Raw genomic sequence first — 24,913 nt, 5'->3', positions numbered from 1 at the left:
AAGATTAAAAGCAAGAATGTCAAAGGATAATTCCAGACGCCTAATAATTTTTTTCACCAGAAGCTTTCATGAGTTAGTGTTGACCTGTTGCTAGCGAGGTGAAACAGCTTTCCAAAGGGGATGTTTTGATGATCTTGGCATAGGAAATAATACTTCCAGGGAGAAAAGAATTGATCGTGAAACCATATATGTATTTTATGATACTTTATTGATTGATGCACAAGCTTAACAAAAGTTTCTTCCCACCACATGGAATAATCCATCAGTCTTCCCATTCCAGAAAGAATGTTCAAAAATAAATCTTAACTGCTACTAGTCATATGTGATACATATAGCTATAATCTTATGCACTACACAATTATGATGCCACTAGCAACCAAGCCTGTTGTATAAACAACGGGATCTAGAAAACACAGCTGGCATGATGATGTCACCACACTGGGCCTCCAGAGGGCTGCGCTGCCATGCTGGGCCTCCAGAGGCCCCAAGGAGGCTGCCATGGCAGTGGGAATGCAAGCCGTGTTGCCGTGACTCACTTTTTATCTCCGTGAGTGCACCTGCACGGGGATAAAAAATGAGTTGTCGCTAATATAGCTTGCCTTTTATATAGCAGGATAATCTTACCAGTCACTAAGAGAGGGGGAGAAGGTGCCTTAAAAGGAGCACGGTGTACACACACCTACCACATGAGGAAGTAGGGTTGCCAGGTCCCTCTGTCCTTCCACTGGGAGTGTTGTGGACCCAGCAGTTATCTTGTGCCAGCAGCATGTTGGTCTTTGTGTGCACGCACTCTGGAGCTGGCATGATGACATCACTTCCGGAAGTGACGTCACCACACTGGCTGGGAGAGCGTTCCTGTGCTCCACACGGGTCCAGTTTGGCCTGTTTGAGGCCCAAATCGGCCCCCAATGAAGTGCAGGAACACTCGTGGCTTGCGTGACAGCGTCACTTCTGGAAGTGATGTCGCTGTGCTGGTTGGCACACATGACCATAGAGGTGTGTACTTATACACCTGCCTAAGGAGGTGTATAGGTACACACTTCACTTCCTCTTAGGGTTCCTGAGATGCCTGCCCCCTCCTGCCAAATACTGGGCAGTTAGGAGAAAGTGAGAAACCCACCCGGGATGGATCCTGAAATGACTTACATTCACTACTGCAGTAACAAATGTGCTTTGTAATTATACAAACATGCAAATATATATATACATTTTAAGGCTAACACTCTCTAATCAATGTAACAAATGTGCTCAGCATCAAACAGACATACAGTGATACAAAATTACAATATAACAATTGCAACAAATGCAGTACATTCTCTTGTTACTAAGCCCTCTACGAGGTTCATAGCTTATATTATATCAGTCTGAAGCAGACTGAGATAGCAGAGTCCTATTCCAGTAGCTTTCCAGGAACAGGGCAAAGACTCCAGGCACACGGAGGAAGACAGTAAGTATGTGTCTATTCAAAAAAACAAATCACAAAGAAAACATTTTCATCGCTCAGAGCCCCTCATTCTAAATTGGTCTGATTCCAAGTCAGTTGGACACTGTGACAAGTTTACAGAGTAAACGTGCTAATCAAACATGTTGACTACCAGTGCTGGAATACACCTGTCAGGCCTAGCTGAGAGCCTTCCTGGATATGCCACAACAATCAGCAAGGTATTTTCTGACAATTCTGATTTCATCTATATGTTGGCTTATACTCCATCATCTAACATCTGTCCTCAATTTATCTCCCGACATCTTTCAGTATAATTGCATCTGCGTAAGGACTTTGCATGCGAAGAGAAGCATGCGAGAGAGACACGAGGTAAGTGCCAGGTCCCCCCTCCTGGAAGGGTATAGGGACCTGGCAACCCTAGCGTAAGGGATGTACACTTTATGCATCTTATGAAGTGACCTCTGACTCACAAATTTATAATCCAATCTTTAAAAGTGCCACTGGACTCTGTTTTTATATCAATGGATTTGTTGTCAGAAAAAGTAGTCTATCTCCATACAATACAAAATTGCTTAACAAAGAGCTATTGAAGCTTGAGAGAGCATTGGAGGAATGGCAGGATTATAGTGTCTTTGGCCTAGTCCCTCCCCCGCCCCCCTAGGCTGGTGAAGTAGCCCAAACCTTGAAGATATATGCGGGGTGGTGGTGGTGGAAATCCATTGTCCCCTTACTTATAGGAAGTGACCTTCCTGCACAAGATAGCTGCTACCTACCTCTTCCTTTGGCTGTGTAAATGTGCAAAAAAGCTCTGGCCTCCTTTGTAACAGCTGTTACAAGGAAGGGCAGCCTTTCAAGTTATACAGGCTAACACATTTGCACACAACTATTAAAGAAAATATGAACAGTACCCTTCCTGGTGTTCTGTCACTCCAACTTCCCCCCCTTGCTTTCATCTCTGAAATGATTTCACCATAAACAATATTGTTTGCCTCTTTCTGTTTACCACTGCAGGTACCAATGGAAATTGATGTCTGATAGGGCAAATACACACAAACAACCCCCTGTGCAACTGCCTGTTATCTCAGGGGAAGGAAGGAAGGACTCGACTACAAGAGCAAGAATAATGTGTGACTTCTGTAGGCAATCTTCATCAGAGATGCTCCAGTTGCTTTCAGGATAACCTCCCCCTCCCCCTCCAATCTATGAAGCAACTCAAGGGCCTGCAATTTTGGGCTCATGTTCCTAATATTGTGACAAAGAGAACTGTGATTCACGAAAGCTTATGCTACAATAAAGTCGGTTAGTCTTAAAGGTGCTACTGGACTCTTTTTGATTTTGCTACTACAGACTAACACGACTAACTCCTCTGCGTCTATGACTTCGTACGGTGACACAGAGAGCGCAAGTGGGAAAGAAGAAAGCATGTATCACGTGTAATTCTCAAAGCGGCTCCAGGTTGCTTATCAAAAGGAGAAATCCCAAACGTTAGAAACGGGTGTTGACAAAAAGCCCCACAGCCTGAAAGACTCCATGAGAGGTCAGCTGCCATTTTTACAAAGGAACCCAAGGAAGCACCGCAAGGGTGGGCGCTTTCCCCTTCTTTTCCAATCCCCGTCCCTGCGGTGGTGACTTTTTCCTTCCTTCTGCCACAGCCTTCCTTCCCCAGAGAGAGGCCCACCATGAGGGGGCGGCAGCTTCTTCCACCTCCCTGCTCGTCTGCCTCGAGTCATACTAAAGTCCTACTGAAAGGCAGACGAGCGCCTCGCCGCAGAGCGCAGGACGCGCCAGAAGACCCCTTGACTGAGCTGGAGAAAAGGGGGTGACGTCACCAACACGCGCCGCCCAAGAAGGCGTCGCGTACCTTTGTCGGCAACGCGCCGCCGAGAGGGTTGGTACAACATGGGCGGTTAATATACTTTTTTTTTTGGAAGGGTACCGTCTAGAGAGGGTCAACATGACGGGCCGTAAATTCGCTAAGGAGAAGAAACGGCATCGCTCCCGCCTGTGCGGCCCGGAGGAGGGAGGGGGCAGCGAGAGGAAGCGGCGGAGTACCGACTCGCTGCACGGCCGTCAGGAGGTACCGCACTCTCCCTCAGCCGCCATTGGGGGTGGGGTGGGGTGGGGAGAGGGAGTTTGTCAGGCGCATGCGCACATCACCAGGGGGCGGTATTTCCCCGTTTCTCACTTTAGTTTATCCTCTGCGCTCGTTTCGGAATCGCTGTTCTTTTTTTCCGTTTTGTATTTCTCGTTAATAAAAAAATTCTTCCCTTCCACTCCGAAATCATGTCCAATGGAAGGATGAAGTTTTAAAAAAAACCTTTCTAGCAACCTATGTTTTGGGGGGGCGAGGTTAAGATACCCTGTTTTATAGATCAAGATGGGTAGCCGTGTTAGTCTGCCTCTAGCTGTAGAAAAGAGCAGGCGTCCACTACCACCTGTAAGACTAACAACATTTGTGGTAGGGTATGAGCTTTCATAAGCTGCAGCTCCCTTCTTCAGACAGTTCTCACAGCTCAGGTCTTCAGTCAGTTCTGAGGAAGTGAGCTGTGACTCACGAAAGCTCATATCCTACCACAAATAGTCTTACAGATGCTACTGGACTCTTGCTCCTTTCTGCTGTTTTATAGAATTTGTCACAGCTGCATTTTCAAGCTTTCCTCCTGCAAGTTGGGGGGCGGGGGAGGAGAAGCATAATCTCAGAATAGGAACTTTTGAAAGAACTTTGAGCAGCTCGTGTCTAATGAAATATTTCCATTGGAAATAAGATTTCAGGAAAAGCTTTTTTATGGCATATGTCAGGACTGCCTCTCCCCATATGTTCCCCGGCGGTCACTTCGAGCAGCCAATAAGCACTTGCTGATGGTCCCTGGCCCCAGGGAGGTCTGCCTGGCCTCTACCAGAGCCAGGGCCTTTTCGGTCCTGGCGCCAACCTGGTGGAACTCTCTGTCTGAGGAAACTGGGACCCGGCAGGATTTGTTCTCTTTCTGCTGGGCCTGCAAGACGGAGATGTTCCACCAGGCATTTGGTGGGGGCTGGGCTGTCCTCTCACCGGCCATACCACTGAAGACCATCCACCACCCATGCAGGAGCTCATAAAGTGTGACACAGAGCATGGTGCAAGAGCCAAGCCCTGCATCTAAAATGCTGTATTTTAATATTTATATCCACCAATTTTAATTGTATATGGAATAATGTTTTTAGAATGTTTTTATTGTTTTTAATCTTTATGTAAAAATTGTATGTTGTTACACTGCCCTGAGCCTGTCTGACAGGGAGGACGGGCTAGAAGTGTAATAAAGTAAATAAATAAATGTTAGTGTTTTTGTAAAGAAGATAGTTTGAGGTGGTAGCTGTGTTGGTCTGTAGTAGAAGAGCAAGATTCAGGTGCTGCTGGACCTGAATCCGGCTATACAAAGAAGGTTACAGAAACACAAGATTTTGAAATTGGGAATCGCTGAAAAGAAACTTTAAAATATCTTTGGTAGCTCAGACCAATCATTGGTCTCCAACAGTAAACAACAAGGATGTGATCGAGATAGTTGGTCCATAGTTTGTCTCCAGCATTTAATCACAGAGAGGAGCCGCTTCTGGATATAGCTTCATTTATACAGTAATCTTAGTGAATAGCTGATACATCCATTCTGCGTGAATTTCTCTGTTTTTTAATAGCTATTTAAGCTAGTGCCTGTTGCCGAGTTCTGGGTCAAAGAATTCCATAAATTAATTAATTATAAATTGCATTAAGAAAGATTTGAGAGTTGGTGTCACATTATATATGTATAATACTAAATAAGATCATTTGGGCCTGTCAAGCGCAGAACCGTGTATTCTGCTCAGGAGGAGCTGTCCAAATGGAGAACTTTCCCAGCCTACCTGAGACACTTTTAATTGGAGGTGCCAGGGAGTATCATTATGGTCTGGAACCTTCTGTATACCCAGTGTACTATACCTCCCCTCTCTCCATGCCCCACAGTGAGAGAATTCGACTATAGCCTATTGCAGTATTTACTGAATGTATTTTCTTGCTTTTACTGCACTGTCTTTTACTTTTAACCTACTTTCTGCATTGAGGAATGGCATGTCTTGGGTAGGTTTTTATCTATCTTGTTTTCCAATTTTGTAATCTTAGGTCTACTACATTGTGTATTGTGTGTCTTATGCTGTGTGAGTGAATTGTTTTTATATTTTGTAATCCTTCTTGAGTATCAGCGAAAAGGGCGGGCTCAGAGTAAAGTAAATAAAAATATTATATTGTGAATTGAGATGTTGCCTGTTCAAATTTCATCTTGGCCACTGTGCTTCCTTATGCAAACTACTACCGTTTGGTCTCACTCCTCAGTCTGTGATAGGATTGCAACATTTGAGATTACAAGTGCAGGAATCCCTTTTTTTTTTTTTTTACTATTCTACATATTAAAAACTTCTTGGTGATGGAAAATCAGCAGCCGAATATGCAATGAGTTCTAGTTGAACTAGAAATTTTCTCCTTGATGTGCTAGTATTTTATTTACAAGCATTTTTAAAAAATAAACATGTTGGGTGTTCAAACATATCTCCCATCTGCAGTTGGAAATGATATAGTCGCTGTTTTTTCTTATTTATTTATGCAGAAATAACCTATCTTTTAGGAGCCAGCATGGGACATACAAGGAATGGAACAATTAAAACTAGTGTTAGCAAAGCACAGCAGCCTGCAACATTCACAGAAAGCCCAGAAATAGAATTACAACCCTTTGATCACCTCTATGAAAAGTTCAGTTTTAGGTCTCTTCTAAAACTCTGAGAGTGCAGAGCCCAAGCTTTCCTCACTGATTCTGGTATGGGCCAGAATCCTCCTAAAAACAGGGTAAACCCTGTTGCAGTGGCCTGTATAGTAAACCCTGTTGCAGCGGTCTTAACAGCTCCCATATGGGGAAACGTGGTCCCGCATATGTTAGGTTCCAAGATTCTACTACCTTACCATTCTACCATTTTTTTCTGCTGCATATGTAGACCCAGCCTGACATATTAACGGAGAAATGCTTGAAATAGTCTAAAGTGCTGTATAAACGCTGCATGATATTAATGCTTTTGTTTTAACCTGAACATTTTCATTGAGCTACCTTTAATTGTAGTATTTGAAGAGAAAATTATCTCTCTCTACTTTCTCTGCACTTTTCCTTGGTAAACACCTTTGTCGACCTTCTGATCTTTCAAATCAGCAGGCTTATAAATCATGTTGAAATACCGTTATGTACAATTACATCCGGAGCTCTGTGATTTTAGATTGTACAGAGTCACTCAGAAAACTATTACCTTCTATACAAAAGTAGCTTAATTGACCAGGGGGCAATCCTAAGTACACTGTTCTGTGAATAAATCCCACTGAATAATATGCATCTTACTTCTGAGTGGACCTGTTTAGGGGTTCTCTCTTTTCTAGGTAGAGCTTGGTTGCTTAGATGAGCAAGGTTTTTTTCCGGTTCATGACTGAAAAACTTCTTTTTTTATATTTTAGGAAACAAAATGTACTGTGCAAGTGTCAGAAAAGGAGGAGGTGGCAGAAGAGCCCAGTGACATAGAAGAAGGTGGATTAGATCTTAGTGTACAGCTGAAGCCAGTTAGTTTCTACATCACAGACAAGAAAGAAATGCTTCAACAGTGCTTTTGTATCATAGGGGAAAAGAAACTGCAGAAAATGCTGCCTGATGTTTTAAAGGTACTATTTATTAGTTTGAGAATGCTTATATCCTGTGTTTTTTTATTTTAAAAAAATTAGCCACCAAGGTGACTAATAATGTAAATGAATAAAGATAATTAAAACATCAACATGATATGACCCCTCCCACCCAATATATCTTTTAAAGTATATTTTGTCAAGTTTCAAGCAAATCATTTTGTCTTTTTAGCTTAGATTAGACTTTGTAAAAAAAGTTAAGGGAAACTTAACAAATTTAATGCATCGAGTCTTTTATTACAACTTATTTATTTTGGCCTCTAATTTTTTTGCTAGGGGAGGAGAATCAGAAAGATGACGTAAAGACTTGTTCATATTTCCTGCAGTTAGAACTGAGCTGGAATTGGAAAAGTATTCCAGATATTAAAGGACCCTTATGTCCTTTTGGCTGCAATCTTGTATGGAGTTCGCTGCTTCAGTCCCATTGACATTAGAGGGATTTAAACATCCTAACTGCATGGATGAATACAACTTTTTGTTGCATTAAGTAAAGGACGCAGTAGAAATGATATGATCTTATTGCCAACTTATTTATTTCAGCAAGAATCAAAAGAGCCAGTAAACAGAAAGTGATATGAATTTGCTGCTTTGGCTGAAGGCTGGTTGAATAGTTTGGGAATATGTTATTCATGACCAAACTTATGTATTTGGTTAGATTTAGAGACGGTGAAGGAGACTCCGTAAGGAAGCGATCCTTTATTGAAAGCTGGGAACTTTTTGTAACATGTTGGAATCATTAATTTAATCCGAGTAATCCTGTGGTTATGTTATTTCCTTAACGCTCTCCTTTTATTTTTGTGATAGTTATACATACGAGTGTATGTATAGATACAGTTAAAAAGATCAACTATTTAGAAGTCAGCATCAGTTTTCTTGGAGCCAGCCATGTATAGGCCTTATTAGATATTTGAAATACCCAGGCATAATTTTCAAGTTTCTGCATCCTCAGATAAGGCATGTGGGTTTTCTTAAATGTACTTTGTGCCACAGCAGCTAAAGATTGCAGTCTCTTTTAATTTCATCACAGTCATGAAAGAAGAAAGTCAGGCGATGCACTTGATATGTATAGAGATATATAACAATCAGGTCAAAGTACATTGGTACTGGATATTGCTGTATTTCCTCTTCCTGCACTGCATATGCAGTGATATCTGCTTTTTTTACAGTATAATTTTATGACTTTTGAAGCCACATTGTTCAGTATTAGGACTGTTAGTTGGTTAATAGTCTTCCTCTTAAATGACTGTAAATTTGCATATCAACAAAATTTCGTGCACTGATATTCATGAGAGTGAAAAAAATAGCTTTCCATTTAATAAACTAATAATTCCCAAACATCACATTGAGAGAACTGCTTGCCACAGACTCTTCACTGGATAGGCCAGGCTATCCTGATCTTGTCAGATCTTGGAAGCTAAGCAGTGTCAGCCCTGATTAGTACTTTGATGGGAGATCACCAAGGAAGTCCAGGGTTGCTTCTCAGAAGCAGACAATGGTAAACTACCTATGAAGTCTCTTTCCTTAACCTTCTGGGGCCTCCAGAAGTCAACTGTGACTTGATGGCAAAAGGGTGGGGGGCATTAAAAATCCGACTTGCGGTGGAAGCTGTCCTCTACATTAAATGCTATTCTAGGTTCACCTTTTTCCTGAGCTCAGAGGTATAAATGGGACAAGGCATGGGGAGGCTACTCTGAAAGCAGAAATGCCTCATCCCAAATGTAAACATTTCTGGATATACATGAAGCGTGCCTTCAGTATAAACTCAGCAAAAAGTTTACATCAGCAGTCAAAAATTTGGGAAACAAAAGTTATTACACTGTAGAAAAGAAGAGGCATCTTTAATATTTTTCATTGCTGTGACCTACAGGTTTGCCACACCCCAAAAGTTAATATGTTTTCACACTGATTAATTAACTAAGGCTTTCGCTGCTTAACCTACCAGTTAAAACCTGGGAGCCAAATATAATGCATTTATGATCTGGTTTGGCAGTAGTTTGGCAAGATCAGACTGCTGTGAAGACATTCTATGTCTGTGTGTGTTGTTAAAAGAAATACTGTTGCATAGACCTTGGAACTGAGCAGGCTGGAAATGTAAATAACATTAATTATGGTGGCATATGGAATAATGTAGTATATAATTATAGCATTTCCATGGGGATGTTGAAATTTTTCTTTAATTGGATGTAACGCCAATGCCATCAGAGATGAGTGTGGCAACCTGGCAGTTTATAAATAAGTCATTTATAATTAAAAAAGAGCACTGCTCCCAAGAGACTTATGATCTCCTTTCTAGGAAATACAGCAAATCTAGACACAAGGGACTAGCAGGATTTAAGAATAAACTAACAACAACATTTCACATTTTGTACTCTCGGAATATTGCAGTGTTTCAGTTGGAGAGTTGTCAGGGAAAGGTACCAGTATTCAGATTACAATATAATATAACAGTTTAAAGTTACGGGTTGTTTTTTTAATGGATTGTGGGAAGACAGCATCTCCCCCTTAACTGCTCTGTCTTTGTTGCAGTTCTTCCCCAAAGCTACAGAGGAGGCTCAATGTTAATTTCTCCACAGAGACATCCAGGCATACAGAGCTCCTCCTCCACTATAGATTCCACAAAACAGCTTTGCCAGGAGAGCCTTCTATCCTCCCTATATTTTTATGAGGCTGCCTGCATGTCTTTGCTGGTGGCCTACAAGGAAAAATAACTTTTACAGTTTCCCAGCTGAGTAGCCTGAAGGCTAGGAGACCAGTGGCAATTTACAAGCCGGCCACAAAGATGGGTATATATAAAATCTGGACTCCCTTTCTATATATAAAATCTGGACTGGAAGGGTGTTTGTGTGCCAGGCATGGTTAGAAAATGTTGAACCATTTAAGAGTTTCTTGTTCCTGCTGTTCTAGCAATAAGAAAAGGGAAGAGTGGTGTAATAAACCTACAGTTGTGAATAGGTTTCAGATCTTGTGGTAAAGGAAATCCTGGCTATGCATAACCACAATTTGTGTCATTTTGCTTTATTGCGGGTAAGAGTGGAATTTATTTTTAGAAGGGGGAAAGATTTCCATGGATAGCAGTCTGTGGAAAATCTGTGCTTGCATTCATACATTCATACACCTCATTCCTTCTACTAAATGGGATTTTAACGTGCTCTGGTTTATGGATTCTAGTCAGTTCATGGATCCAGGCCTAGTCAAATTCCAGATAACCTGCATGCTTGCTTTCATATCTCATAAGTAATAGAGATAGTCTTAAACCACCATGTCTTCATTGTGTTTCTTACGGGAAGGGGGGGAGCCACAATCTGAGTTTGAGCACATTTTTACTTAACTATAGTATAATGGGATATATGACTGCAATCAGTGTTATATCTTTACTCATATTGTATGATATTTTAAGAAATAGACAATTTCATATAAGATAGCTTCAGGGTTCACTAACATATTTTCTATGATCAAAATGTCTTCAAGATCATTTCATTGAGAAGAGAAGATTATATTAATACTTTAGGTTCTAGAGGTTCCTTAGCAGCAGGATTCATCTTTTCCATATAGTTATAGACTGTTTTCTTGGGTAAAATCAATACAAAAACAGAAGTTTGAATAATGTTTTGTTGCTTAACATATTTACATGCTACCTTTACACCCAAAATAGGGTCTCCAAGGCACCTAACAATACGTAATTAAAACATTAAAATAGCATTTAAAATGCATGTATAATACAATAAAAACATAGACATATAAACAAACAAACACACAGCCAGGAGGAGGACCAATAAGAGTTTACTAGGGGTATGCCAAACATAACAAAAAAGTCTTCACCTGCTGGCAGAAGACAATGACAGAGGGAGACAGGTGAATGTCCCTGAGGAGGGAGTTTCAAAGTTTCAGCATCACGACCAAGAAGGTCCCTTCTTGGGTTGCCTCCTGTCTAACCTTACATGATGGAGGCACCTGAAGCAAGGCCTCTAAAGATGACTGGAGTTGACTAGTAGGTTCATATGGGAGAAGGCGGTCCTTAAGGTATGCTGGTCCCAAGCCATATAGGACTTTAAAGATCAATATCAGAGTCTTGAATTGGTCCCAGAAGCAAATTGGGAGCCAATGTAGGTAGAACAAGACTGGAGTGACATGGTCCCTGTGACCCGCTCCAGTCAACACTGGCTGCAGTGTCCTGCACCAATCACAGGTTTTGGACAGTCCAAGGGCACACCTCATACAGCACATTGCAGTAATCTAATCTGGATGTTACCAGGGCATGCACCACTGTGGCGAAATCTTTCCCTCCTAAGAAGGGCCACAGCTGGCTCACCAGTCAGAGCTGGTACAAGGCGCCCCTGGTCACCGCTTCTGTTTATCCAACAGAAGGCCCGGGACTAGCAGCACCCCAAGCTATGAACATGCTCCTTTAGGGAGAGTGCTACCCCATCCAGAACAGGCGTTATCCCTATTCCTGGGCCAAACCTTCCCCTCACCAGTAGCACCTCCATTTTGTTGGGGTTAAGTTTAAGCTAGTTAGTCCTCTTCCCAAAACTGCCTGTTCACGGTTTCTATAGCCTGGGATCTTTTGCTAGCATGAGATAGAGCTGAGTGTCGTCTACATGTTAGTGGCAATTCAACCCAAATTTTCAGATGCCCTCTCCCAGCAGTTTTACATAAATGCTGAATTGTACAGATTCAGATAGAAGTATTTTTTTTTTAGAAGTGTTAGATTTCTCGTATCTGTTGTTTACCTAACTTTTTCCTTTTTATTCAGATACTAAGATCTTACCTTTTGGCAACTGTGCTTGGCTTGTCCAAACTCTTTACTAAAACATTATTGTGTAAAATCTTTTTTTTAAAATGTCACTTTCCCTAGAATTGTTCCGTAGAAGAAATCAAAAGTCTTTGTCTTGAACAGTTGGAACTCATGTCTGAGAAGAAATTATTGAAAATTCTTGAAGGTAAGCATTATTATAGAATACAGTGATACATTTAAATTGAAATTATATTATTCTAGATGTATAGAATGATATCAGTCTAAGAGCAGCAAAGAAGGGTGAAATCACTTTCCTCTAACTCGCATGAGAATGGGCTCAAGCTTTCTCCATTTTCATGAGAGGAGCCGTTTTGCCTTATGCCTATCCTTGCTTTACATGTGGTGGGGTATAGGCACCTGCTGGGGCAAAGGGCGGTTTGGGAGGATTTGCTCCCACAAATGTCTTCCTTCTGTGCAAGTTTGAACCCAAACCATTTGTTTTTATTGTAAGCCACTACTATTGGTCTATTTTGGCCCCACAGTGGGTAAGATTTATTTGTGCCATATTGTGGTTGGAATAACTTCATCCTTTCCTCATCAGTTTATAGATCTATGGAGGCTAGTTTCTTCTTCACTCTGTGGCTGTGATCTTCATTGTCCATTTCTTTACAGCATAATCTTGAAAGTAAGCCAGCAACAACAGGAAGGAATAAAGGAAAAAGAGAGGCCAGACTCTTAATTGGTATAATTCTAAGAGATATAGAGAAAGGCTTATTGGAAAGGGTTGGTCTTGAGGAAGCCTGCGAAGAAAGAAAGATTACAGAGAGTCACAATTTAAGTGTCCTGAAAGGGAGTTTCGGGCATACGGCACAAACCTAAGAGCACTTTCCTGGGAGTAAGATCATTAAATAAAATGGGACTTACTTCTGCATAGAATGGCTGATGACTTCTATACAATGCCATTATAACTGTAAAATTGAAGAACTCTAAAAGAGACTAGGTTTAATTTTACAGGAACATTTTGGTAAAACTTCTTTGGCTATGTGGTACTGTTTCTCTCTCCCTGCTGCTCCAGGCAGTAGTAACTTTCAGAGGCAGCCTTATACAAGCATTGCCTTTTTGTAAAAGAAAAGTTACTGGGTATAATGTCTGTTTATAAATGTACTAGTAGAGCACAGGAGAGCAAGCATGAACCAGTCTTTAAAGTAGCATACATTCTTTACAAAGAAACAGCATACCCTTGGAACTTACTAAAGTTCTTCCTTGTCAACCAGCTGCAAACTCAGACCAGTGTCTCCTTCATTGATGGGATTCCAACTCCAGGAGGTTCCACATATCCAGGCTTCACCAAAGCAGTCATCATGTGTCTCTTTACTTGTCATCTATAACAGTGGTTCTCAACCTGGGGTCATATGCCCCCCCCAAGGGGCACCAGGATATTCCAAGGGGGCCCCAGGTAAAAATTGCTTAAATGGGGGGCCACGGCACGAGACTAGGGGGCCACAGAGGGAAGTGAGAAGTGAAGAAAACAGAGAAGTGACTGAGAAAAGAAAACAGAAAAGACAGCGTGTGGGGTGCTGTTTCTTCATGCAAGTGTAACCCTGAGTCCACTAGCGGGAGCTAAAGAGCAGGGGTATTCCGTATAAGGAAGAAAAAGCGCAATTTATTGGCATATAAAATAGCTACCTTTATACCGGTAGGACGGGGGCCACAGGAAGGAAACAAGGCCGGAAGGGTGCCACGGTCGGAAAAAGGTTGAGAAACACTGATCTGTAACAATACTTTACTGAGATACAATGTTAACAAGACAGAAGACATGGTACCAAGGTGTTGCAACTCACTGTAACCTTTTTGTTTCAAGGTGAGAATGGGGCTGATTCAGACAGTGATGAAGAGGCCAATACTAGTGAAGAGAAGACTGCTATTGAATCAATAAGTCAGTAAGTATTTGGTGGCCCTTATGAAGGCAGGAAGGCAGGATAGAAATGTTATTAAATAAATTGTAATAAAGAGTTTTAAGTTAATTTCCCTTCGAGGATTTTGTTTGCTTTTTTTTTTTTTTGCACTGGAAATGTTCGAATTATTGGTGAAAATGCCCTCCTCCAGAAATTCTGACAGCACTTCAGTTAAATGTCCAATATAAATCCTCGGTTAACCTCTTGTGAAATTTTGTAAAACCTTTGACAGTCTTGGTTAGCATAACTGACTAAACTTGGTTTGACCCCAGTGAAAATTTACTGAATCCTTTGCAAAACTTGATGAAAGCTTAGTGAAGTGCCACCAATCTGGGCCGCAATTTGCACAGCAGCTGCAAGGGATTTTGACAAAGAGCTCTGTTAGATTTTAATGTTATTTTGGTACATTTTCTGTGCATTACTGTGTATCAGAATTACAGATTTCTGTATCCCCAGTTATAAACATCAGAGATGAAATGTATTTCATGTACATTACTTGCCCTGCTGAGCGTATTTCCTGTCTTGAGCTCTTTGGAGCAAAGGCAGTATAAATAAATATTATTTTCATAAATACATACATTTAATAAACAAAATAATAAATAAACAAAAGAATTTTATTTTAAATAAATAAAATTTAAATGTATACATTTGTTTTTAGATAACAAGATTTAGTACGGTACATCTGTGTACCAACAGTGCAAACTTTAATTTTGTCTTTCCTGGCTTATCAAAGAAGTGTTCCTGCTATGGAGAAACATGAAGATATCTTTTTTCCAAGTTCCTTAGAGCTTTGCATTTTGGTTAAAAAGTCAGCAATGAGCGTGCTTCTTTTATTAGCCAGACAGAGCAAACAAATTGGCTGATTTCCCCAAGGAATCATATATTTTCTTACCTGTCACATTAGTTTTGCTGACAAATGTATGTGATTCTCTGTGGTCTGTGGATCTGACTAGTTCAGCCATGAGAAGGCAAGCTCTAATCCACCTGGAGAAACTGAGAAGTCTCCAGCTCCATCCTGTTGCTTAATCGCTAGCTAGCCTGGAGGCTTCTTCACACATTATGAAGTATACAAGTTGGGTATGGGTTCCTATGTCAGTCATAATACAATTACAAATACTATGTCAGTTATGAGCTCTCCTCGGTTCCTGAATTTATGTTGCCTCGTTGGGATCAGGACCACAGTACTCATAGAGAAAGGCTTCAGCCCATACCATTTTCACAGACTGAAACAGGTGGGGGGCAGGTATTAGGCCTGTTAAGTAAGCACACACGTATTCCAGGAAATGTGGATTTCTGTAAAGAATGCCCCCCCCCCGCCCCAGGGCTCAGCTACTCTACAAGCAAAAATTAAAATTGGCCAAATCCAAGATAGTTTGAACAGGATTTATAACCTGCCATTATGAAATATCCTTTGGAAGCCTAAAGTTCAAGCCTGTACATTTTTGAAGTTTAGCTTAGAGATGGGCATGAACCGGAAAAAAAAGAACCATGAGGTTCGTGGTTCTTCACGTTTCATGAATCATGAACTTTCATGAACCCACCCTGGTTTGTGAACTGGTTCATTTGGTTCATGAAAACGTCACTTCCAGGTCAGCAAATTATCACTTCCGGATCAGCAGAAGGTCTGCAGAAAGCCCAAACCCCATTGCCTAGGAAGCTGATTGATCGGCGCCACTGTCTGCAGTGACAAACCGAACGAACCAAACGAACCAAACGAACCAGCCTAAAGTTTGTGGCGGTTCATCAGAAATGGGCTCTGACTAACCACTGGTTCATGAACCATGAACCAGCCCGGTTCGTGCCGAACTTTGGTTCGTATTTCGATTCATGCCCATCTCTAGTATAGTTACATGATCTTTTGGTTTAAGCTGAATGGCCAGGAGGTTAAATACATATGGAGAATGTTAATTCATTTTGGGATACTGTAACGTTGTGAGAAGGAGCCAGCATCTGGAAACATTTTTAGATTAGCAACTCTGTCAGGAGTTGACATGCAAGGTATTATCCTTCAGTATTCTCTTAATTTGAATTCACGTGTTAATCATGAGAAAGATACATGTTGAAGAGATTTCCACACATCAGCTATTAGATACTAGCCATACGGGACACATGTGACTTCAACATGTGCACTGGTTTCCCGTGGAGTTCCGGATCAGGTTCAAGGTTTTGGTCTTAACTTATAAAGCCCTAAATGGACTGGGACCAGCATACCTGAGGGACCGCCTCTCCCCATATGTACCCCGGAGAGCGCTTAGATCAGCAGAAAAACATCTACTGGTGGTCCCTGGCCCTAGGGAGGCTTGACTAGCCTGGCCTCAAACTGGTGGAACTCTGTCGGAGGATATTCGGGCCCGCCAAGACCTTGTGTCCTTCCGGCAGGCATTTGGTTGAGGCCAGTACTCAGATCCACCGATTGGCCTCCCTGCTGTCTCTTATTAATGGGGGGCTATATTGAGTAATCTGCCCCATGTAGGAACGGTGGCAAATCTCGCACCATCTCACATCCCCACCCCATTCTTCGCTTGTGGTTGGCAGGGAAGGGTGAAGTGAACCTGGGACATAGTGCAGAGTCAGAACATAGTGCAGAATTTGTTTTTATGGTGGCTGATTCCACACACATTGGATAATGCACTTTAGCAATCGTTTGAAAGTGGATTTTTTGTTTCACACATGAAAAATTCAGTTCCAAATGATCTCTAAAGAGGACTGGAAGTGCATTATCCAACGTGTGCAGAATCAGCCGCTGTTAAATCTGGCTTTTATCATTATTTAATGTGCCGTTTTATCAACGTGTTTTTATCTGTATGTTGTAATCCACCCTGAGCCCGTCCATGGGGAGGGCGGACTATAAATTTAATCATCATCATCATCATCATCATCATCATCATCATCATCATCATCATCATCATCATCATCATCATCTAGTTATTTTGGTTAAAACTAAAAACCTGAAAAAGGAGCTAATGCTGTTTCTGTTTGACCACAAGATGGCAGAAAGTGCATGTATATTAAATTCCTAATAGCAAAGTTCTGTACTCTTTGTATGACAACACAAGAATTGCTCAATGGCAAAGTGTTTCGGACAGCAGATTGTCTGTATTAGTGTGTGTATCTTTCTACTGAAGTGGTTGATGGAAGCCAGATACCACAAAGGTTCTGTGGCTGATTTTGTACCAGGCTGTTCAGTTGCTGAAAATAAACATAACGAAATTGAATATAATTATTTCTTATGACCTGCATTTAAAACCAACTGTATTGTTAGAAATAAAGAGGTTGCTGTGGGATTGGTGCCAAATGAGTAATTTTGATTGCTGAATGGAATTGGCAGGAAGACTCAGGACAGCAGGAGCTTTATTATCCTAGTATTTGACATCCTTTGGTATCTTTTTCTTCTGCAAACTTATTAACTGTGCTAAATCATCCCCCTGATTGTTTGTACAAATGCTATGTTTAATGTTATCAACTAATTCAGAAGTTGATTCTTTTTATCCTGTGATTGGGTGCAAATGAGAGTTATAAATGCCAAGGTTATTTTTTCAATATACTTTTATCTTGCTTAAAACAGCTGAAACTGAAAATAGGTAATAGCTTGCATGTATTTTTTTTAAAAATGCTGAGGTTTTCTTGGGCCAGTTGCACCCAAATACCTATTTCTGCTTGCGTGGTTACAATCAAAGAATACTTGTAGCCTTACATGTACCACAGACGGGCCCCATAAACATTTTTACATTGGTGCAACTTATATTCAAGTTGGCGACGTACAAACAATCCTGGGACAGCTGAGACATCCCCACCCAAATCTCCTTCTCCAGAATATTGTAAGCGCTTAGAATTGGAGAAAAACGGTTTTCTCATCTTCCTGTATATTCTGTCTTTTAACTGGCTAAGTGAAATGTCATGCTCAGCCATCATCAAGCAATTTTAGGAGCCTTTTAAAAATTACAAGCTAATGTTTTTCTGCATGACTAGGGAATCATTTGAGTGTACTTTTTTGTGTACTTTTTTTGCACACCTAGAGAATCTCCTGAGTATAGAAATCCTTACCTTGTCTGCGCATGGTCCGGATGTCCTACTTTTGTGATTGGCGTAAGCCACCTACTTTAAAATTAGACTTTACAGATAAATAAATAATGATTCATTTGTACTACAGTATAAAATTTTGGCCTGAAAAGTTAAATTCGTTGCAGTCTCCTATACTGAATGGTAGTGGCCGGAGAGAGGAAGAAACCTCAGGAATATTTGTTAGCTTCCGTATCTGTTTAGCCAAGGAGACATATTTTAGGCGAGTGGAGAAAAGGCTTCATGGAGATTTTAACTTGAGATCTAGCTAAAAATAAATTTTATCTATAGATAATTCTATTAAGAAGAGAGATCTTTAATCATAGCTTTATTAACAAAAACAACTGGGTATAGATAGTAAGAAATTTACATATAAAATTAAAAAGTCTGGGGGTGGGCAACACTTAGGGATGATACTAGACTTTTAATGGTACCATTTAACTTCTGTCTGTAGGCTGGATGCTTTGATTGTGTGCATATTAACATAATATGTACTTCACAAATTTTAGACAAAGTAGTTGAGGTATGAAATTGGCTAGATGAATATAAAATAATTTTATGGTCAAAATGCTCATTAAACTCAACAATTGGACTTGCCTTCTATGATTTCAAGATCCTGTGGAGAGCTGTATCCTGTCTTCTCAAGTGTATCGTATAATCTTTCATTTGCTTTCTTGCTTTGTATGAGATATTTGAAAACTATGGTGAGATAACTTAAAATTGAAGCCTTTTGGTCAATTTTTGAGAATCTTCCCTTTCTCCAAAAATAGCATACAAGCACACAGAAATCTTTAAAGCAGCATCACCCCCCCAAAAAGATAGTAGCTCTTATCATTATTCGATTACATTTTCCTGCAGCATTTTGTGAATGTTGTTTTCAGAGCCACTTAATAAGATGTAAGCTGCTTTCCATTGTTCAGGTTGCATAACGGAGGCTTAGAGAAAATGAATTGCCATTCAGAGACAGTGTGTGTAGTGGTGAGAGTGCCAGATTAGGATCTGGGGGCCCCAGTTTTGAATCCCCATTCTGCTGTGGAAGCTTGCTAGGTGACCTTGGGCCAGTCACCCCCTCTCAGTCCAACCTACCTCACAGGGGTCTTGTGAGAATAAAATGGAGAAAAGGAGAACAATGTAAACCTGTGCATTTTAGGGACAGAGGCTAGGTTTATTTAACATTTCTTATAATGGGTATGGTAATGTAGCATAGTATTAAGTGGATGGACTGCAAATCAGCACTCCGCTGGATCAATTCCCACTACTGTTATGAGCTCAGTAGGTGGCCTTGGGTAAACCACTCTTCTCAGCCCCAGCTCCCAGCTTCATTGTGGGGATAATAACAGTGACTTTGTTCACCACTCTAAGTGAGACACTAATCTGTCCAGAAGAGCAGTATATAAATGCAGTTGTTGTTGCTGCTGTTGTTGTGGCTAGTAATTATATTGTTATGGAACTACACTGGCAAATATGGTAAGTGCAGTTAGATTCCTTTTAGGTGTGGTAACCCCATATGTATAGTGTCTTTAAAAGGGCTTCTCCACTGAACGTTCCAGTCATTGACAGATTTCCTTTCTGGGATATGTGATATTAAGGTTGTTCCCTGGACATACCTTTCAGACTATCTGGTCTTTTCCATTCAAGTAGATTGCTCCCAAGGTTCTGTAAATTCAGTAACATCAACCAAAGAGATTTTATTTATGCAGTTGCTTTTTAAAAAAGTATTTGTATCCCATTCTCTCAGTTAAAAACTCCCAAAGTGACTTTCCTGACTTTTCTGTCATAATGAGGCAGCCATGATGAGTTTGTGGCCCAAACTGGGGAGGAACAGTCTGGGAGTGAAATGGCATTTGGTTTAACCCCAGAGACCATGGTTACCCAGTCTGGTTCGCCAGAGATTATGGTGGGCCCGTCAAGAGATCTGAGGGCTACCAGAGCACTAGCACACGAGTCACCTCTAAGGAGGCAATCCTTATGCAGTGATGGGTACTGATGACCAAGGCTGCAAGACTTGTTTGATTGCAAAATAGCTTAGCCTTGATCCATCATTTTTTGCAGTTTATGCCCATTTGCCTTCCTTTTTGCCTTCCTGTTTCTGGCTATTCAGCATTCATCTTTGGCTGCCAACATCTGCTGTCTTGTGATTCTGTACAGCAAAGCCATGCTAGCAAGAAATTCACAAGCTATTACTATTAAAAACTTATGTTGGAAAAGAAGGTGGAGTGGGATTGTGGACTGATCTGTCTTTGGCTGTAAAAGTACACTTGGCTCTCCGTTCTCTACACTTCCTTTTTGCTGAAATCTGGTGCACTCAGGGGGGAAATGGCATCATCTTCATGACAACAAACTAGTCTCATACTCCTCAAACAATCTCAGTGGATATATAAGCAAAACTGAGAGCCAGTTTGGTGTAATGGTTAAGAGTGGTGGGACTCTAATCTGGTGAACTGGGTTTGATTCCCCTCTCCTCGGCCTGAAGTCAGCTGGGTGACCTTGGGTCAGTCACAGCTCTCTGGAGCTCTCTCACCCCCACCCACCTCATAGGGTGATTGTTGTGAGGAACTTTGTAAACCATTCTGAGTGAGTGTTAAGTTGTCCTGAAGGGTGGTATGTAAATCAATTATTATTACTATTATTTTTTTATAAATTTTTTATTTTTCAGTATACTACACAACACTACGATAACACTACACAAGACTATCACAAGGAAAGGAAAAGGATGAAGAGAAAGGGAAGGGGCGGGGAAAAGGGGACATAAAGGGAAGGATAAACTACATTCAACACTACACTTCAATGTTTTCCCTTCATACTGCCATAATAGAAAAAAATAGCTCAATAAAATGATGATGGGGTGGTTAATCATACAGATTACACATTTCAAATTCTAATTAAACTTTCCTCCCCCTTCTGGGTCCTGGACGCAATTCTCTCTGTGCAACCGCAACTGCGGTGCTCTCCTCCTCCCCCCCCCCCTCAGGCTTCTCCTTTTCTTCGTTCTTGGTACACTGGAATTCCGGGTTTTTATCCTCAAAATCCTTTAGTTGATCTTCTGATAGTATCTTATAGGCTTGATCTTTATGTCTAAACCATATTCCTTCCGGAAGTAACCATTTATACTTTATTCCATGGTCCCTCAGAAGAGCTGCGAACTTTTTGTACTTAAAACGTCTTTTCCGGACTAGAAATGGAACGTCCTTTAAAATCTTGACTTTAAGACCCATAAAGTCCAAATCCGCATTGTATGAGTTATATAGGATAGTGTCCCGAATCTTTTTAAATGAAAAGTCAATAATGATCTCGCGAGGCAACTGTCGCTTTGTTGCATATTTTGAAGAAGCTCGACGGACCTCCAAAATGGCGCTTTTAACCTCTTCTTTAGTTGTCCTCGCGGGTGTCGCCAGTAGTTCCGAGACCAAATCCCACAGATCCTCATTTTCCTCCTCTTTCACATTTTGGAGACACAAAGTTGTCTGCATTCGTTCCACCTGTAGCCCGATCAGCTGGTTCTCCACCAACTTCAGCTCTTTTTTCGTAGCCTTCACAAGTGACGCACTTTCCAGAGCAGACTTCTCTGCCCCCCCCGCTACTTCCTTAATGGTTTTCACTTCGCTTTCAATTGAGCCCACCCTTTGATCAGTTTCGTTCAGCTTGTCAACAAAGGGTTTTATGGCTTCCACCACCGCCCTGCGCACCAACTCTTCGAGCGACTCTCCCTTCTGTAAGGTAGCCGAGATTGACTTACCGAGAGCGGGACTTTGCTTCTTTGCTGCCATTTTGGGGGGGGGGGCGCCAGCCAGATCCTGGAACTCACCGAAGGGGAAGAGTGAGTCTTCTTCAGATCAACCTCTCCTTCACAAACGCTTGTAGAACAGAAGGGATTCGCTTGTTTACAGGCTTCCGCCCGTTTCTTTTATTTGCCGTTTCTCGTTGCCCGGCGGCACTCAAGGCGCCGCACACGTCTGCCGGCCTCCATAGGGACAAACGGGCAATTCCCCCCCCCCCCCGCATTGATTCCGGGAGGTTCTTCCCGCAGCGTCCCGGACCCTGCCTCCCTAACTGGGAGTCCTGGGGGCTAATCCTTGCAGATCAGCCGCCTGGTCAGGGTGCCCGGTCGTTTCCTCCCGGACCTGCCGAGAGGAGCGTCCGGCATGGCTGAGAAAGCGAAACCGAATCGTAAATCAATTATTATTATTATTATTGTCATCATCATCATCATCATCATCATCATCCTTCAATAAGTCTGGTTTAGAGAAGAAAATATCCAAGGTCTTTCTGGGAATATGGATCAGGAACTTTGTAGCATACAAAGCCAGAGCTGTGCCTTCTTCAGGCATGACCACAGCCCTGTCAGAGGATCAGCTGAAAAGCAATTTAGTTTTTTTTAAGTCCTCATATATTATCTTAAAAATCCCTACACCAAATCTGCAATGTAGCCCTGTACTATTTTGTATTACACTTTAGAAGCCTAAACTTGCAATATAACAGCTTGTGTAAGACTGCTTTCATGACTGAGGTTTGAAACAGAAATCTAGCTCACAGCTTCAGTTCTTGCAACTACAATTTATCATATATCCATCGATTGGCTACTTGGGCTTCTTAAACCATTGTCAAACATGCAGTATAAATGCCTAACATTTCATGAGCATTCTCTGTAGAAGGCCATTCAGTTGAGATTGTTCTTGCTGCTTCATGACATCCTAATCCAGACTACCCTATTACCCTGGAAAAAAGAAACTTTACGATGGGCCATTATTGGTGCATTTTCTGCCTGTGGACAGTAGTAGTAGTAGTAGTAGTAGTAGTAGTAGTAGTAGTAGTAAGGAGTAAGGTGTTCCATCTGGGATAAAACTAGAGCCTACAACAGGGTGGAGAAATTTTAGTATAGCTAATATGGTCAGTTCTGTTTTTAGGCCTTCCAGAGATGTTCATCTCTCTTTTTCAGTTGCCTGTGACACTGTGCTTCTGTTCTTGTTAATCTCAGGGGCAATTAAAGTTGATTGTTTCTGGTTTAGAAAAATTGGCATCTGCTGTAACTATGTCTTAAAACCAGGCAGGAGCTTTTCCCCCAGTCAGTGATATAATCATGTTAATTTGACTGTCTTTGGCTCCTGGGGCCAGACTGCCCTATTAAACATGAGGAGAATGAAAATGCATGAGAGGTATTTATATTATTGTCTGAATGCATGAGGTGTACTTGCAAAATTGTGTTTCTTACTATGTTGCTGTGTATTCTGTCTTGGACATAAGATACTGCTAATGGTGACAGTTCTGTACAGGGTGTGGATCTGTGAAAATAGTTAGTTATAGTTTCTCAACCTAATTTTGTACAGCAAAATACAGGGTGATACCCAACCAACTTCCAGTGCAATGTGTGCATATTTTCATGAGGAACAAAAAGCAATTTGGTTTGGGGACTATATTAAGCAAGGAGAATTAGATGAAATCATCTCCTCCTGCCTGCAGAGCTCTGCATGTGGAAGTGAGATGGATTCCTCATGACAGCCTCTTGACCTGTGTAGCTTTTTGTCCACAAGAGTCCTGCAATTTTAGGCATCATCACCTTTCCAGGGATCAAAAGGGGACTTCAGGGGGACGGTGTAACGAAAATCTATATCTGCATAGGGTTGGGAAATACCTGGAGATTTGAGAGTAGAGCCTGTGGAGGGTTGGTTTTGGGGGCAGGAGGGACTTCAGTGGGGCTTAATGCCATAGAGTCTACCATCCAAAGCAGCTGTTTTCTCCAGAGGAACTGATCTTTGAGGTCAGTTATAGTTCCAGAAGCTCTCTGGGCCTTATCTGGAGGTTGGCAACTCTAATTTACTAGCATCTTCCACTGGCTTTTGTTTGAATTGAGAGCCAGTTTGGTATAGTGTTTAAGAGTGGCATGACTCTAATCTGGAGAGCTGGGATTGATTCCCCACTCCTCTGCTTGAAACCAGCTGGGTGACCTTGGGTCAGTCACAGCTTCTTGGAGCTCTCTCAGCCCCACCTGCCTCACAGGGTGATTGTCGTGAGGATAATAATAACACTTTGTGAACCACTCTGAGTGTGTGTTAAATTGCCCTGAAGGGAGGTATATAAACCGAATGTTGTTGTTGAATACAATCCTTGGTGTTTAGTAAAAAACTGATCTGCTAGTTCCATGTACCCAAGAAGAGGGTTGGATTAAAACATAGAGAGGCCCTGAGCTATGTCAAGTTTAAGAGGGCTGTGATGATTTTACGTATGTATGTGTCTTTAAATGCTTGGTGTGGTACAGATGAAGAGTGGGAGTGAAAGAGAAGGATGAGTGAGCAAGGTGATTGATTGATAACTGAGAGTGTGGGTGGAGCAGGGTGGATAAAAATCAATGATTTTTTAAAAAACAAAAAAATCAGATTTTTTTTATTTAAATCAGATTTTTTTGATTTAAATAGGATTTTTTTAAATAAAATGCTTTTTGAGGAAAATATATTACCATCCAAAGGTTATTCCATCATGAAATAAAGATTAGTTTTTAATTATGTAGAATAAGGCTGTATATGTTTAATTTTTTTGGTAAATAAATTCCATTAATCCATTCACAGTGTCATGCTCTTCCAGATGTTTTTGTAAGGTTATTGGGCAGTTTCTCTGCCTACAAGATATTATCACAAATGCTTGGTTTTGCAGTTCTCAAAACTGAATTTGTGTCAGCTCAGCAGAGATCACACGCCTCTTCTTCACAGCAAAAATGTTATAACATGAACAGAGTTGAGAAAAAGACCTTAAAGACAATGCTGCAAATATATCCAAGATGAGAAGAAATTTAGAAGAGCAGGAAGGGAATACAAAGCTAATAACATATGGTTGCAGTGCTCATTTGCTGCACCTCTTAGCCAAAGACTTAAGTGTTCCAGAAATAAAGACTAATGTTGTTGAAATTGCTAAATATTTCCATAACAATCATTTTGCTGCAGCAGCTCTGAAAAGGATGGGTGGAACCAAGCTAACGCTCCCACAAGATGTTAGACGGAACTCTGTGGTGGACT

General features: G+C 41.2%; 1 protein-coding gene across 1 annotated transcript in view; it reads left to right on the top strand.

Moving 5' to 3' along the window:
* The first annotated feature begins 3,323 nt into the window (after positions 1-3,323).
* CAAP1 (caspase activity and apoptosis inhibitor 1) overlaps positions 3,324-24,913 on the top strand; it is a 36,085-nt gene continuing 14,495 nt past the window's right edge. Inside the window, exons 1-4 of the mRNA XM_054986852.1 lie at positions 3,324-3,521; positions 6,942-7,142; positions 12,016-12,100; positions 13,757-13,835. Of these exons, the coding sequence (XP_054842827.1) occupies positions 3,399-3,521; positions 6,942-7,142; positions 12,016-12,100; positions 13,757-13,835 (488 nt within the window). The 5' untranslated portion in view covers positions 3,324-3,398. The remainder of the gene's footprint in view (positions 3,522-6,941; positions 7,143-12,015; positions 12,101-13,756; positions 13,836-24,913) is intronic.

The sequence above is a fragment of the Eublepharis macularius genome, chromosome 8, assembly GCF_028583425.1.
Source record: "Eublepharis macularius isolate TG4126 chromosome 8, MPM_Emac_v1.0, whole genome shotgun sequence".
In the NCBI taxonomy this organism is placed as follows: Eukaryota; Metazoa; Chordata; class Lepidosauria; order Squamata; family Eublepharidae; genus Eublepharis; species Eublepharis macularius.
Note: the sequence above shows the minus strand (reverse complement) of the source record. Positions and strands in the feature narration are given on the sequence as shown.